Source organism: Sinocyclocheilus anshuiensis, unplaced genomic scaffold (genome assembly GCF_001515605.1).
Source record: "Sinocyclocheilus anshuiensis isolate Anshui unplaced genomic scaffold, SAMN03320099.WGS_v1.1 scaffold572, whole genome shotgun sequence".
NCBI classification, from domain to species: domain Eukaryota; kingdom Metazoa; phylum Chordata; class Actinopteri; order Cypriniformes; family Cyprinidae; genus Sinocyclocheilus; species Sinocyclocheilus anshuiensis.
The window spans coordinates 1,505,030-1,522,321 of NW_015555778.1; the positions used below are offsets into that span (position 1 = coordinate 1,505,030).

Consider the following 17,292-nt stretch of genomic DNA (forward strand, 5'->3'; position numbering starts at 1 on the left):
TCATCATAAATACAGCCTCTAATTTTTACAGTGTTTAGACTGCAGGTACAGTACATAACCTCACATAATGTACCCAGCATTCCCTAAAAAAAGGGATCTGAATGCCCTGAAAAGTGCTATTATGAACAAACGTATTTCTCAGGAAGCAAAACGCACTACTGACACTGATGCTTGATTGGCAGCAAGCAAAAACTGAGGCCACGTAGTGCATTTTTCTGTAGTGCTGCTACACAGAACAATTTCATAACAATAAAGTAGTGATTTCAAGACTGATAGTGACAAGACAAAGTCTCAACAAAGGAGGACATGTTAAAAAGTCAACAAATGTATAGCTGTTCCCTTCTGAAGAGTGTTTAAAGCACCCATGACAACAATGATACAAAAAAACAGGTGTGTTTGACTTCATAATAAAATCTTTTTTTGAGGTGCAGTCCATACTTTAAATTCCCAGTGCCAAAAGAAGTCACTATGGAAATGAAAACTTGATATGGCTTTCGGAATGCCCCATTACAAATGGGAAATGTTTAGCTGCGTGCTACAATGAGGGTGATGCACAAAATGGCACCTTTAATGGTGAACGGCTTTTTGTGTTTCAGGGCGGGCTGGCTTTTCTCTTTGAATCCACAAAGCCTCTGGCAACCACTTTGTACAGGCCCAAGCTTCTGAGTTTTTCCACAAGATTGACGCTGAAAATGTTTCCCTGCCAGTCCTTTTCTCTTTTCTCCTGATCACTTCCAGCAGAGCCCCATTGTGTTTCCTCTGAGGATGCGGTGGCTCTGTGAATGAGAGGGGAGTTGGGATGAATTGCAGCTGAGATGCCGCGCTCTGACACAAGTTGTAGCAGACCGAGGGAGGAGGTCGGGTGAAGGTGTGATGTGGAACCAGAGACGCACTGGAGGCCTGATGACGTCCTCACGTGCTCACAGCTCCCACAAGCGGATGCACTGCGGGGCCGAAGGCTGGGGAAAGAACAAGGAAAATCAATGTCAGATGCTCCATGGGAAGTTTTAGTCAGCCAAACCAGACCAGAAATAAACAGGGCAGGACACAAGTGTTAATGCATAACATGTATGATCATGCTGATAAATAAAAGAATGTAAAGATGAGACTTGCACAAGTTGGTAAACAGCATTTATAGAAAGACTTGAATGTAACAGTCTAGTGTTAGTGAGTCATTCTCAAAATATGACATTTTAGTCATGATAAAAGATTTCTGATATTCAGGAAACCCCATATAAGAAGGTTTTTTTTTTTTCATTTTATACCCTATCCTACATTTTAATGATAATATAAAATTGTTCTGAATCTATTTACTTTACGTACACTTTACACATCAAAAATTATTTGCCAGATGCCTGAAAAATCCAAAGTCCTCTTCAGCTGGTATATCACTTAAATTAAATAAATGAATAATTTTTAAAAATAGATTTTAGCTGAAGCATTAGTGAAAGTCTAACAAGTGTACAAAAAGTCAAAGCCAAAAAAATCATATAAATAATTTAAAAATAATTATTGTCCATTTATTTAATGTCACTGGTGTTGTCAATGTTATAAACTAGTATTTTGAAGGCATGTGTGTATATATATAAAGGTCAAAGTTCAGAGGCTGTTTAAATGTGCAAAGGTGATTTTCCCACGATGCTGAAAAAAGTTATTAATATACCTTTAAATTTAATTGTTTTCCCCACTTGGTTAATTTACACGTGTCACTGTTGTAAAAGATTTATAAAAAAATATTTAAGGGTAAAATTAATTCAAATTTTTATACATTTGTTTTTATGACAATTTGTCACTGGTGTTACGATTCATCTTTCAATCATATAAAATAAAATAAAAAACACCCAAATTTTATGGGAGAATTGAACTGTATTCATAACGTCAGCATTTTCTGAGAATGATCTTACTACATTAATTTCCCCCAGTAAAACATGACCTTAGTAGAAAAGCATTATGTTAAAAGAGATGTGCAATGAGACATAACAGCACTCATTCCTAAACCTATATCTGTAGGAGAGAAGACGGAATTAGTAACAAAATGTCCTGATGCTGCTATGCTACCATATTATGTTTGTTCATGGATGAAACCTAAGGTTAGAGAGAAAGAAAGTTAGTGGATGGATTTCCCAATTTCACAGATGATCCTAGTAAAGTGTTCAAAGAGACCATGCCTGACGCGTACGCCTTACTTTATGGAGGACGGTTTTATAACTGTACAAAGAGCCGGTTCCAGCGCTTCCGGTTACAGATGGAAGGAGGGAAAATAAGCAAGAAAAAATGAAATATTAAAATGATGTTTGGTTGTGAACAGACATTTCTGATATTCCCCAAGTGCCTCATTTAAATCGTTTTGATATGTACGAATTAGGGCTGTCAATTTAATGCTTTAACATTACACAAAACAACGACTGAACTGCGCAATGTAGTGAAGAATTAGAATTCCCATCGAAACCCATTAGAAACCCACTGTCTTGTGTTATACGTATGCCCAATTAAAAAGAAAAATCAATAGAATTTTGATGGATGATTGACAGTCCTACAATAAGCACTGTGGCCATCAGCGTGATCATGTCTTACCTGGTGGAGAAGGAGGAGAGGAGGGAAGAGGGGTGGAGGATCTGACAGCTAGTGGTCGGGGGTGTGTTTGAGGTCTGAGGGATGTTAGGTCCAGATGAAGGGACTGCGTTTATGTGAGGAAACACAAATACACGCTAAGCCTCAGCTATGCATGACAGTTACCTACAGCACTACACTGAAGTCACGGTGGAATAAAACCATGATAATAGCTAGGAAGCATGGGAAAGATTATAAAAATAGTACATCAAGAATCAAACGAACCAAAGAATTAAGAAGAAAATGTGTTGCTGTAGGTGAACAGGCTCTTACCCACAGTGCCATTCAGGAGGTTGGGGAATTTGGACAGATCAGGCTCATCTTCCTCGAGGTCGTTGAGGCTGTAGACATGTTGAAAATCTACATCCAGCTCTCTGAAGTCTTTGGTGAGGACACCCGGCCGTGGGTGCAGGATGCCACCGAGATTGGGCTTGGCCAGCTGCTGCCATTGGTGCAGAGTCACTGAGCCTGTGGACAGAGGCAAGATGAAGTATACTGGTCAGAAAATTGTTTCTGATCTATTAATATTCATTTTGATATTTTCAGGGGGGCATAAGTCTCAGGGTGGTACGACTGTCCTGAGGTCAAAATGCTCTTTATAAGAATGACATTTTTCAAAGAAAGCCTTATTACATAGTTTAGAATAATCTTTTTGTATTAATATTTTAAGGTAAAATTTACTTAAATGATGCAACTTGGGTTTACTTCATTATCCATATATCATGTTTTAGAATAATCATGTTAAAATATAAGTATCAAATATGATACATTAGGCTTTTGATGAACATTTATTTGTACATCTCTCATCTCATAATTGTATTGCATTGAATTATGTTTTGCACCCACAATAAAAACTACAGAAAATTAAGCATGTAAATATCATCTTACTAAGACATATAATTAAGATATATAGAGTGACAGCTGATATTTATATTCATTTTGTATAAGCAATTTTATAAAGATCACATTTATTTACATTACAACCTATCAGAATTTTTTTTTTTGTCTAAATGTTCAATAAACTTCCATTTTTAATAGATTCTGACCCTTATTTCATAAATCTGGCTTTACAGGGATAATATCTGATACATTTTCATCCACCAAAAATTCGGAAACATGACAGGAAAATATGCGGTAACATGATAGGGAATTATATCATAGAGAGGATCCCTGTGTGACTTTGTCAAAGTAAATAAATCTTTTAAAATATCCCATAATTTGATCTTTATATGACATGGCAATTTAGGTTGTAAAATTGTGTAATTTTTATATTTGTTCTTTTATCTTTATTGAATAATTTGTTAATTATTTTATTTTTACATTTGTATTTTGTGGTTTGGACAGCCATAATTTTAGAGTTGATCTAAATGTCCCTCTTTCATGACTTGTATTTTAGCTACATGTGTGCGTATCGACTGACCCTCCAGAGGCTTGACTATCTGCAGCCGTTCAGGCAGGTACGAGCGGGAGGAGCCTGTGCCTGAGGAATGTGTGGAGGTGCCGGAGTAGTTAGTTCCTGTGGATGCAACGCTGCCATTGGGCGTCAGGAAGCCGCTGGAGCCACCGCCACTGCCGCTGCTTCCACTCTGCAAGGTGCGCAGTTTCCTTTCTCTCTCCACCTCGAAGAATGGCCGCTCTGATGTGTGGCTCTTCTGGCGCTCTGAAAGAGACCGGAGCGCTTCCTCTAAATCCTGCCCACCTGGTGTACCTGGCTGGCCCAAACGCTTCGACTCCAGTAACCTATGCAGGAAATATGTCATTATTAATTGATTCATTCTTAATATAATAGTCGAAGTAATTTTTGAGAAAATTTGAAAATAAATAGACACTGACCCATGATCCTGTGTGTGCGTCGGAGGGGAGTGCTTATCCTCCATGTTGACACTAATATTGTCTGATTCATAATAACTGGTCCGTGGTGTACTGATCCGACTAGAGCGTAACGATGCAGGGCTCGAACCCGGAACCTGCGGAGAGTGAATCTGAGAACGTAGCCGAGCTACTTGATTGGCCACCTTCACGGTCTCAAACACCCGCAGCGGATGATTCCTGTGTAAAACATTCAAGAGAATCACACCATGTTACAGTCCATGGTCATATAGTACATTTACAGTACATTAACATTTCTATGCATTATATACAAAACATGTTAACTAGGATTTGAATGAACTGCAAAAAAGAAATCAGTCTTTTTATTATGTTTACAGTAAAATATCTAAACGTTAAAGGGGTCATGAAACTGCCTTTTTTATTATGTTGTACTGTTCTCTGAGGTCCACTTCTATTTCAATATATTTTAAAATGTACTTTTTATTCTTGTGTTGGCAAAGCTGAATTCCTTCAGAAATCATTCTAATATGCTGATTTGGTGCTCATGAAATATTTCTTATTTATTATCAATGCTGAAAACAGTTGTGCTGCTTAATATTTTTGTAGAAATCCTAATACATCATTTTCAGGATTCTTTGACAAGTAGAAAATTCAAAAGAACAGCATTTACTTGAAACAGAAAACTTTTGAAGCGTTTTAAATATATTTGCTGCTGTTATTTTTGATCAATTTAATGTGTCCTTGCGGAATGTTTCATTTCTTTAAAGGGGTCATATGATGCGATTTCAAGTTTTCCTTTCTCTTTGGAGTGTTACAAGCTGATTGTGCATAGATAAGATCCCTGAAGTTGCAAAGACTAAAGTCTCAAATCCAAAGAGAAAAGCATCATATGACCCCTTTAAAGAAAAATCTCACTGATCCCAAACTTTGGAACAGTACTGTATATTCCCCTCACAATCACATTTAATATTTTTGTTTAAATATTTAAAAAATATATTTTTTGTTTTACAGGTATTTTAGATATTTTATTGTAAAACAATTAAATATATATTTTTGTAGTATATGAATAGCTGCTATATGTACTCAGGTGACTAACTTGTATTCAGTGGGTGCTGGGCTGTCTAGGCCTTTCCGGAAGGTTCCTTCAATCTCAGCAGCAAGTGAATCCATTGGGACGACCGCTGCCAGGGTGCTATAACGCTGCACGGTGCAGTTGGGCAGGCTCTTATTGCGCAGGTTTTTAATGTCCTCTCTGGCTTCATGGAGCATGTCTTCACATTCGGAGTACCTCTCCTGCAGTTCCTTCACCTGCCACCAGAGGAAGACAGAACATCACCAACTGGCACTCGAGGCACAAAAGCCATTTATCGAAAACAATAAATCAGGAGTAGAATGCTAGGAGGCATATTGTGATATTGATATTGTGAGGAATGTACCTCTGTTTTAATCTGCGACTGGCATTCCCGGGAAGCATTCAAATGTTGCGTTAACTCCTCGTTCTCAGCGGTGAGCTGAATTTGGAAGGAAATTCGATGTATTTGTTTATAAAAATGTATTCTCTAAATGATGTAAAAGAAAAACAGAGCGAGAGAGAGAGAGTGTGTGTGTGTGTGTGTGTGTGTGTGTGTGTCTGACCCCTTTGCAGCGCTGCTCCAGGTCCACAATCTGTCCCAGGAGGGCACTAATCTCCTCTTGTTGTCTTAACGAATCTTCCACCTTCCGGGCCAATTCCTCTGACAGAGACACGACCTGCTTATTCACTGTTGCTGTTGAGAGAAAGCAGAAGAAGACACTTTAGTCTGTCATCACGAAAACTTATTTGAGATACTAAAAGAAGAGCTGGGCATCATGGGTGATTTACTCACAGAGTTCATCCACACACACCATCATAAGCCGTTGCTCTTGTTCCTCGTAACTGTTGGTCTCAAACGTCAACTCATTAGCCTAAAAAACAGTGATGGGTGGGAAAACATGTACCTAGCTGTAGCACAACTTTTTGATATGGTTTGCAAATGCATTTAAGCACACCTCGGTGCGCAATTTAAAGTTTTCCTCTTCTAAACCCTTGAGTTTATGTTGCAGGAAGTCGTAATTGATGTAATTGCTGAGAGATGAGGACGAATCATTCTGTATAAGCCTGAAGGAGGACGAGATATTTATCAGTATGGCAGAATTAAGTTGTTGATCACTGTGTGTGTGTGAGAGAGACGTAAACTCACAGTGTTTCTGAGGCATGCTCTATCTCTTCAGTGCTGGCATAAAAGTGCAGGAGATCATCTCTCATGGAGAGCTCATGACGCAGCTGGGCAATCTGTAAGAACAGACCCAGAGTCAGCGTTTGCATTCATATAACACAAAACACTTGAGTGCATCAACATATATTATATCATTAAGAAGGACACTGTTTTTAAACTCTACTTATAAGTATAAAGCATATTAACAATTTTAATTCAAATGCTGCATTGAACAACATAATAGTAATACAAAATGTTTAAAGGAATAGTTCACTCAAAAACGTTCAGTGAGTGAAAAACTATGGCATTCTCAAAAATGATGAAAGTTGACGGGCCCTAAAAAAGTCTTAAATTTAGTTGTACCATATTTAAGGCCATATAAAGTCTTAACATGGTAAAAGAAAGTCTTATGATTTCAGTAAAATTAAAATGTGAAAATGTGAACCGTAATGGTGGATTGACAAGAAGATAATGCATTATAAAAATCTAAACAATTAAGAAGACAGTAAAATATATTTATATGTTAATTAATATATCAATTGATTGATAACTGTTTAAATTAACATAATAATTCATACTTTTGACTCCTGCAAATACCCTGGTCTGGCAAAACCCATCAATTCATGTTTTTAGGTATATAATTGTCTGGACTTTGGCTGGTGGGTTCATTACTGGACCTTGAACAATTTTAGTTGAAGACCCCTGCCATATAACAACAGTGACTATGTATGTTAAGCTCCAAAAAACACCATAAAAATATGATTAAAAAAGTGATTATCAGTAAATTAGATAGATAGACAGACAGACAGACAGACAGACAGACAGACAGATAGACAGACAGACAGACAGACAGACAGACAGACAGACAGACAGACAGACAGACAGACAGACAGACAGACAGACAGACAGACAGACAGACAGACAGACAGACAGACAGACAGACAGACAGACAGACAGACAGACAGACAGACAGACAGACAGACAGACAGACAGACAGACAGACAGACAGACAGACAGACAGATAGATAGATAGATGTAAACAAGCGAAAGTATTTTAAAAGTAAAAGTAATCACCTCTTCCGTGGTGATTTCCAGCTGTTCGTCCAGTAGTTTGTTGCGTTCATTCAGGGCTTTATTCTGCTTGAGAAGCGACTGGCCAATCCGGGCTGCCAATTCCAGATCCCGCTCTTTCTGCGGAGGAAGACAAGCATGTGCGGGACTTTTATGATTTCATCACTGAGGCATCGATGGAAGGACAGTGGTATCATTTATGCTATGTTTGAGACTGTGAAGCAAGACACGTTGTGTCTCTCACCTCCTCAAGCAGATGTGTAACTGCTTCAATGTCATGATATGTCTTTGTGATTTGACCAACTCTCTCTGAACACAGCACTGCAGAGGAAAAAAAGACATTGAGAGGAGGAACAGACAGACAGACAGACAGACAGACAGACAGATAGATAGATAGATGTAAACAAGCGAAAGTATTTTAAAAGTAAAAGTAATCACCTCTTCCGTGGTGATTTCCAGCTGTTCGTCCAGTAGTTTGTTGCGTTCATTCAGGGCTTTATTCTGCTTGAGAAGCGACTGGCCAATCCGGGCTGCCAATTCCAGATCCCGCTCTTTCTGCGGAGGAAGACAAGCATGTGCGGGACTTTTATGATTTCATCACTGAGGCATCGATGGAAGGACAGTGGTATCATTTATGCTATGTTTGAGACTGTGAAGCAAGACACGTTGTGTCTCTCACCTCCTCAAGCAGATGTGTAACTGCTTCAATGTCATGATATGTCTTTGTGATTTGACCAACTCTCTCTGAACACAGCACTGCAGAGGAAAAAAAGACATTGAGAGGAGGAACGTGAGACAGAGACTGTTGAAAGTTGGCTTATGGGCTCATGAAATAAAATCTAATAGAAATGATAGTAGATGTCAGAATAATTTCACTGTATATGTCAAAAAACACCTCTGATAAAACACATCTTGTAAAAGTGTGATCTGTGCAGAAGTGCATTATACAGCACTGTAGAGTCAATGTGACCCAACCACGACGAGACAGTTAAACAGAGCCATCTATGCAGTCAAGAACAAGAGCCTCTTAGCCTGATCCTCATTAAGGCTTAATTCTCTCATTTTCATCCCTGCTCAAAATGATCAGGCCTGCATTTACAAATGTCTTCTAGGCCAGTGATTCACAACCAGAGATGCTTTTCCAGGTTGCAGAGGGCTCATTATTCATATAAATAAACAAAAATATATAAAACTAAATAAATTTAAAGATATAATTTATTTTACATTTACTTTTAGTTTAAATTATTTACAACTTAATTAAATAGAAACATTAAATATAGAAATATTAATATAGTAACAGAAATATTGCAATATTGCAATATTTTACACATATAATATCTTATTATTATCCTATTATTATTAAAATTATTTTTAGTAACTGTGTCTTGTTTAACAAATCTTTAGAGAGAGATTTTTATTATAAAAATCAAACAAGAATGGTCATCAAAAATATTTGCAATATATGAACAGCTTTTTCAAGGCAGGTTCCAGAGGTTGCATTTTTATTTGCATTTTATTTTAAGAAATATAATATTATAAACTATTAATAAATACATAAAGAGAACTTAAATATTAAAATAAAATGAAGATATTTAATATTAAAATCTCATGATTTTTTATCAGTTCTATTAAAAGGAAAGAAAAAAAAGTGTCCAAGATTTATAAATTTACTAAATGATATTGAGTGTTAAGGAACACAATGGAGGTTTAGGACGCTGCTTTCTATTATTTTATTTTTTTAAGTAACCTATGCAAAGCACTACCCTCTACATAAGTGCATTATATTTTTCTGCTGTTTTCAGAACAGGTATTTTCACTTGGTTGGTTCTTGCCTTTCCCTGAGGCGTTTGACTTTGCTAAAATAAGAGCTTGGCAGTGTCTCCCAGCTCTGCAAATGACGGCTTAGCTCAGCAAAGACCACATTAATAAAGCGTTAACCTTCTACACTAGAGACACTCAAATGCAAAAATGCCAATAGCAAGTCAAATAATAAAGACCTGTTCAAAATTCTTCTCCGAGGTTCCTCACAAAACAGTTGTTCGTAATGCTTAACTGCAGCTGACAGTGTTGCATGCAGACGGCAGGGACAATTAAGCTCCACACAAATAATTAAATGCAACTGACCATATCGATGTCACAGTTTAGATAGCAAATCAAATAGGCCTATTAACATTTTGAAAATCTTTTGTTGTTGACTGTGCAGCCAGTGAAACTCTGGAGTGTTTTGAAAACCATCAAGAACATTACAAAAAGGAAATATGAAATAAACAAAACTACAAACCAAACTTAATTAAATACAGTTCGACTGGAATGAGGACAATCATGGCAATTTGTTTTGGCTGCCGAGAACATGAAACCACTGAAATTCAAGACATTTAGAAACAGAAACTGACATTTTTGTTTACTTTCTAATACAATAAACAATTGTATTATTGATGTCCAACATCAAATCTGAATCCCGAAGCAAAACCAGGGTAGTAGTAAAAAGTACATTACGATTAGTGTCAGCATGTGTCCTTTCATTCATTCCTCCAAATGTCCTGGCCAGGGACAGAGCTGTTGCTAAATCTGCTCACCTGGCCTGAAAAGAGTTCAGTTCTGCTGTGATTTACGTCACTGAGAGAATTAAAGACATTAAGGACAGTAAAACTGGAATGAGCTTCTCTGACTGGACAGATTAAAATGATTTAGCTCTTGTGGAAAGGCGGACAATTAATTATATTATTTATTTTTTTCATATCATATATATTTTTTCATATATCTCAAAAAATTAGAATATCATGAAAAAGGTCAATATTTTTTTTCACTCATTTCAGAAAGTGAAACCCATATATTATATAGATTCATTACACATAGAGTGAAATATTTCAAGCCTTTATTTCTTGAAATTTTGATGATTATGGCTTACAGATAATGAAAACCCAAAATTCAGTGTCTCAGAAAATTAGAATATTGTGAAAAAGTTCAATATTGGAAAGTCATGGTGTCACACCCTAATCAGCTAATTACCTCAAAACACCTGCAAAGGTTTCCTGAGCCTTTAAATGGTCTCTCAGTCTGGGTCAGTGGGCTACACAATCATGGGGAAGACTGCTGACTTGACAGATGTCCAGAAGACAGTCACACCCTCCACAAGGAGGGTAAGCCACAAAAGTTCATTGTTAAAGAAGCTGGTTGTTCACAGAGTGCTGTATCCAAGCATATTCATAGAAAGTTGAGTGGAAGGAACAAGTGTGGTAGGAAAAGGTGCACCAGCAAAAGGGACAACCGCAGCCTTGAGAGGATTGTCAGGCAAAATCCATTCAAGAATTTGGGGGAGCTTCACAAGGAGTGGACTGAGGCTGGCGTCAGCGCATCAAGAGCCACTACGCACAGACGAATCCTAGACATGGGCTACAAATGTTCGCATTCCTCAGGTCAAGCCACTCCTGAACCAGAGACAACGTCAGAAGCGTCTTACCTGGGCTGTGGAGAAAAAGAACTGGACTGTTGCTCAGTGGTCCAAAGTCCTCTTTTCATGATATTCTAATTTTTTTTTAGATGTACCTGTATAAATATAGATGTTGGTTAATCACAATTTATCTGCAATTTATCCATCCACACTCCATATTTTGGACTTCCATTTCAACAAGGTAAAAACCCCTCACACGGTCACTCCACAATACCATGTGATTCCATCATTATGACAAAAATAACAGATCATGCAAATACAAAGAGAATGTAACCACATGTTGGCGGTGAAACAATTACAACCTCAGAAAAGAGCTAATCAATTCTTCAGCAGATGATAATGTGGATTTATTGACATGCTGTGCATTTTCAATACCTTCTTCAGCAAATAAAGACCTCCACGATTCACGTCATTCTATCTCTCCTCCTGCCTCACAGCATGCAGCTCTTTCTTCTAGTTCTCCTGTACAAATAACTCCTCTTTCACACACACTGTTTGTCTCCTTATCTTTCTCTGTTACCTTGCACCAGCTCCCTGCACAGTCCCTCGGTGTCGGGTTCCTCTTCGTCCTCTGGTTCTTCATCATCTTCATCATGGCTGGTGCTGCTGTCTCTCTCGCTCTCGTCCATTCCTGAACTGCTCCACACCTCCATTTCTGCACTCATGCTCTGCTATGTCTGTCTCGAGATTTTCTCTCTCTCCACAGTCTGTGCCAGGCTGATTTATGACACGATCCGTCTGTCTGCTGCCTGTCCCCACTGCTGTCCTCTAGGCTTTCTGCTCACTAATGCACCTTTAAGCTCCCAGACTGCACATGCTAACATTGTTATTGAATCTTCTGAGCATGTCACTGCAGCTCATGCCACCAGCAGCTCAGACTCACCTGACTGCTCTGAGCCACAGGAGGAGATCAACTCTGAGAAGAGGAGAGGGGACGATGGCTGAAGGAATTTAGGGGGATAGATGATAGGCCAGGGGATTTGTGTGTATTACTCTAGTCAATTCGAGTTTTAGATCATGTTTATGTATGAATCAATTTTGCTGATTTACTTTGAAACAGCTTGTGTTACTGTGTGATGGAACACCCCCTGTTCAAACACAATATGGTACCTTCCAGGTTAATGTCATAATACTGCTGCAGCACAACAGAGACACTCCCACAATTACAGGACCCCATCAGTGTTGCTATTGTTAACTAAAACAAAAACAAAGAAGCTGCAATAAAATAAAATCTAAATATTAGATGGAAAAACTTAAACTTACAAATTTGAATAGATACAGACTTTAGAAATTCTTTAAAGCATAAATTAATTAATGTGAAATTGCATAATGTAAATAATAAAAGTTTAAGTACTAAAGTTACTAAAGTACAAAAATTACTAAAACTGAAATAAAAATAAATTAAAGCCATATAGAAATATTTTGTAAAAAAAAATTAATAAATAAATAAATATGAGAAAGACACATGATAAAATAAAATTAAAATAAAAACGGGGAAAAAAAATATATATATATATTATTTACATTAAGTTTAATATAATATAAAATAAAACTTTTGAACTATAAAAATTTAAAACATTGGTATACAAGTATCAGTGTTGTCAATATCTATATTGTTATTTTTAACTAAATCAAAAAGTTAAAGCACTAAAAATAATAAAACTGAAATTAAAAATAAAATAAATATATATAGAAATATTTTGTAAAGAAAAAAGAATAAAAAATAACAAAAATGACTTTATAAGCTAAAATTCAAATGAAAACTCTCTCTCTCCCTCTCTCTATAAAGTTTTCTATAATAAAAAAACAAACATTTTGAAAAATAAAAAGTTACAACATTAATCAATTCTATAATAGTAAATAAATAATGCTAAAATATAACTGCATATTCAGGAGGAGTGTGCGCCAAAACTACAGCTTATCTTTTTGTCTATTTTTGAATTAACATGTTTAGTAAAACATGGTTTTGGTGCCATTTTTCTGAATGTAAGATAATGTTAACATGTTAACAATGTTTTTTCTGATTTTCATAAACAATAAAAAGAGAGAAAATATTGTATGTAGATTGTGCGTAAAATGAAAACCTAGCATTTAAACCCTGAGGGTTTGAAATGTTATGTTTTGGACATAGTAAATGTGTTTATTTTATTTTAAATAGAGCTGTAAATCATTTAAACTTTTCTTTGAATTAATAACATGATATGATGTTATATTAATTGGATAAATCAACATTTGCCCCCTAAATGAAGATAATTCAAAACTACCTACTTTATGAGTAAACAGACATTTAAAAGGTGATTTTACAAGTCAAGTTGTTTTACTTAAAAAAAATAATTGAACATAAGCTGATGACTGACCAATAGTTCAAACTAAGCAATCCATTTTCCATTCAAGCTGTCAATCTGTCCACCCTCAAAGTCATACCTGGACACCACTGGCAGTGACAATGCGCATAAATTCATATAAAACATGGTTTCAAATTCAAAGCCACATCTTCCTTTTTCAGACATGTAAAAGAATATGGGCCACAACAGCTTTCTAGCCAAATTCTGAAGGGGTCTATCAAATATGAAACAACACCCGTGTAAATTTTTCATTGGTGGTCAGTGGACTGCAGGTCATGTCACCACATGCAGTGGCATGATGTGTTCAAATCTGGCCTAAAAAACACTGGGAATTCTACCACTGAGAGCTCAAAAAGATTAGAAAGAGTGAGGAAATTTCACCAAGATCACCATTTCTTCCATTTCTGCCACAAAAGCTAACAGATTCCAATTTAACTCATTTAACCCATTCAGTTTTGCTTAGGGCAATGATGGCAGAAATAAGAAATACAAACACGAAATAACTACTTCCTGAATCCAATCTAATGTCACTAAGTCTGATCAGATGTTAGTGACCCACACTTAGCATACATATAAGTCTAATATCTAATTTTACTATCTAATCACATGACATGACATGACTTTCTGCCACAGAATGATACACAATTACCTAAGGTTACACACATATGCCAACTCAAGCCAATCATTTACCACAATCCTAATCTGTTTTCAGAATAAAATGATGACCATAGCAAAATGGCAAATGCAGTGAATCAAGAAGGACAATAAATAACAAAAACTAAATCTCTGATCGAATATAGACTAGAAATGTACGTTTAGATATTTAGGCTAGAAATAACAGCTGTGTTTGGGCTACAGCCCACGTAAAGCCAAGGTATGAGAACATGTTTCCATGCCAAGTGGATTAGAACTAAATTAGCACCACCGTAAGTCCATCAGAGCAGTCACTGAGCGATCTGTTTCCTTTTTTCCATCATTTCAAAGCCGCAAAATAAACTGTTTACACTACCGTCAGTCATATTTTTTAAATATGTTTTTGAAAGAAGTCTCTTATGCTCATCAAGGCTGCATTTATTTGATATGGTAAAAACAGTAATATTGTGAAATATTATTACAATTTAAAATAACTAAATAATTCAAAATAATTGGTTTGAGTAGGGCAAACTTCAATTTAACAAATTAGTTCAGTCAAATTAACTTTTATAAGTATTTAGAACTTTCTTTTTCTTTTGAGTTCACAAAACGGACACATTTTAAGAAATCTGAGTTTTATTAACTCATTTCTTTTGATCTAGTCAAACTCAATTTTAACAGAAACTGAGCTGGGATTTCTATTTCTCAGCATGCTTTGCCATGGCACTCGAAAGGGAGAGTACATGCTAAAATTAAGTGTTATATAATGTCTTTTGTGCAAGATTAATGTTAAGTGGGAGATCTAGTAGTGTTTAATGTTTTGTTTTGCTAATTTAGAAGCATTTCTGTTATGTGTGTTTTTGGGGGGTTATCATCATGGTGACAGGCGGAGCATGTGGCTTGGTTTGAGAACAGGTACGTTAAATATTGTATATTGCAATACTCATTCAACAATTGCAATGCTATGTTAATACTAGCATGTGCATAAATTAGTAAGGTTACTTTTACAGTATTAGCTATAGTTAAAGATAGCTACGATTCTACTAAATTGAGATTACATGACAATTTTAAGTTATATGTATGAATTAGCTTACTCCAATATTTCAAGTTAAAAGCAATTAAAATGTCTGAGTACAAAATAGAAATCTGACAATTCTGCTTACTTAAAGCTGTCCATAACTTTTCTGTGTTCAAAATTTACAACATTTGTATAAATTCTATATAAAGCATCAATTGTATCAATGAAAGAAAATCTTACTGACTCTAAAGCTTTGAACGGTCGTGTTAGTGTTAAGGTATGGTCTTTATTTAGTCCTGCAGGTTTTTGTGGTCAATCATTGATGCCACAAAATCATTGCCACAAACTTTAGTGACTGGGTTTTTTTTTCAATCCTGTTAAATCTCAAGGAACACCTGTTAGAGAATCCGTAAACACACTCCCAACACTGCAGTGGCCTAAATTTAGTCAATCTGAGCAGCAGACAGATACTGCAGTGCTGGTGTAAACGTCAGAGCGGCTGGCTGTCTGCCAGGCCACAGAGAGAAGCCACTGAGAACAGCAGAATGTCTCATTATCCTTAAGCAGCAGGGAGCTAATCCTCTTGATGGCATTTGCATCTGTGCTCTAAGAGGAAGGGAAGTGGCTGGGATTACAGTATTGTTCTCTGGCAGGGTCAACAGAGGCACTCGAGCCTGTAACTGGTACAGTGAGGCAACGTACTCATTTGATTTGATATGATACATGTTGCTTCCTAAATGAAATAACCAGCTTTAATAGAGTGATGCAGGCATGACATATTTTTGTAGACCAAAACCCAGAAATGAGTCTTCCTGAAGTCAATGGGTTTTTGGTTAAATGCTTGGTCTGTGGTAACACCAGCTCAAGATATTTTCATGTTTTATTTTACAGCATAAAATACATCAGTAACCCCACTCACAATTTTTTTAAGCTTTTACTTGCCCTGAAAAAGGACGATCACTAACAAGTGGCTAAATGAGACTAGAGGTTGTCGGCGACAGTAAACATCATCACACCAACAGGTGAACTCATCTACTCACTAGTCCCCTTCTATCCCTTACCAAAGAGTAGTATACTTCAAGTTTATTTTAGTAAGTTCATCGTCTTTATAATTAGTATAGCATGGTTTGTTTATAACCTAGATTACATTTAGCTTTTTACTTCTGGTGATTGTAATTAGAATATAGAGTAGAGAATTATATTTTTTGTTGAATTAGATTTCATTTTTGTAGTTTCTGCTTTTGTGTTAATTTTAGTTAAAGTTTTAGTCATTTTATGTGTGTTTGTCATTCTTATTAGTTTTAGTTATTTTAGTACATCAAGTTAAGCTAAATGAAAATGAGAAATGTTGCTTTGGAAACTAGCTGAAATAAAATAAGTACATTTTTATGTTTTATTTCAGTTAACTTTTTTTAATTTCAAGTAACAAACAATATTCTTATGGTTTTAATTAAATATAATAATCCTGTTTCTTTCTAAACGTGTAAGAATCATAAACTTTTGTTGGTCACAGAGCTTATTTTCTGCAATAATCCAAAAGCCAATAGAAAACTCCTATTTGCTTAAGAAACCAGGGTGATGTTAACTTCTGGGTTGGCCTACAAAAATACATAATCACTGTAGTGCTTTGTCATTGTAATGAAGCCAAAGTTAATGGCTGGAATCATCACAACATACATGAAGTAAGTAAAATATTTTTTGTTTTAGTTTTTTATTGCTGAACTATCCTTTTTGTGTGTGTGTGTGTGTGTGTGTGTATATATACTGTGTATATATATATATATATATATATATATATATACACACACACACACACACACACACACATATAGTCTTCAATTCCCTGTTTATTTTCACTCCCAAGCCTTTTGCAAAGTTTGAAAGTGGTTGGATTTAACAGAAATGGCAAAGCAGTATAGTAAAAACAAACAGTGCGGACTCACAGAAGTACTTGAGTGTCTCGTCGATCTGCTCCTCTGTAAGTCCAAGAGGGGCCTCTGGTGGCAGCAGAGGTGTGTGCAGCCAGTCGTCATGCTCGTACCCAAACACATGGTCTGCCCGCAGAGTGTATTTGGGCAACTTTTCTGTAAGCAAGCTGAC

General features: G+C 36.2%; 1 protein-coding gene across 2 annotated transcripts; it reads right to left on the minus strand.

The window, feature by feature from the left end:
* Positions 1–206: 206 nt before the first annotated feature.
* LOC107674537 (trafficking kinesin-binding protein 1-like) lies at positions 207–12,069 on the minus strand. Of its 2 annotated transcripts, XM_016468524.1 has the most exons (14): positions 11,717–12,069; positions 8,425–8,501; positions 8,184–8,300; positions 6,660–6,751; positions 6,469–6,577; positions 6,306–6,384; positions 6,076–6,206; positions 5,877–5,951; positions 5,537–5,748; positions 4,444–4,659; positions 4,031–4,350; positions 2,884–3,078; positions 2,575–2,677; positions 207–959 (listed from the first exon to the last, which is right to left on the minus strand). In XM_016468524.1, the coding sequence occupies exons 1-14, from the start codon at positions 11,859–11,861 to the stop codon at positions 593–595; spliced, it is 2,238 nt and encodes a 745-aa protein (XP_016324010.1). In that variant the 5' UTR covers positions 11,862–12,069; the 3' UTR covers positions 207–592. The 2 variants fall into 2 exon arrangements, with proteins under 2 accessions (XP_016324010.1, XP_016324012.1); XM_016468526.1 differs by lacking the exon at positions 2,575–2,677 and having other exon boundaries at positions 831–959.
* Between the last annotated feature and the right edge of the window lie 5,223 nt (positions 12,070–17,292).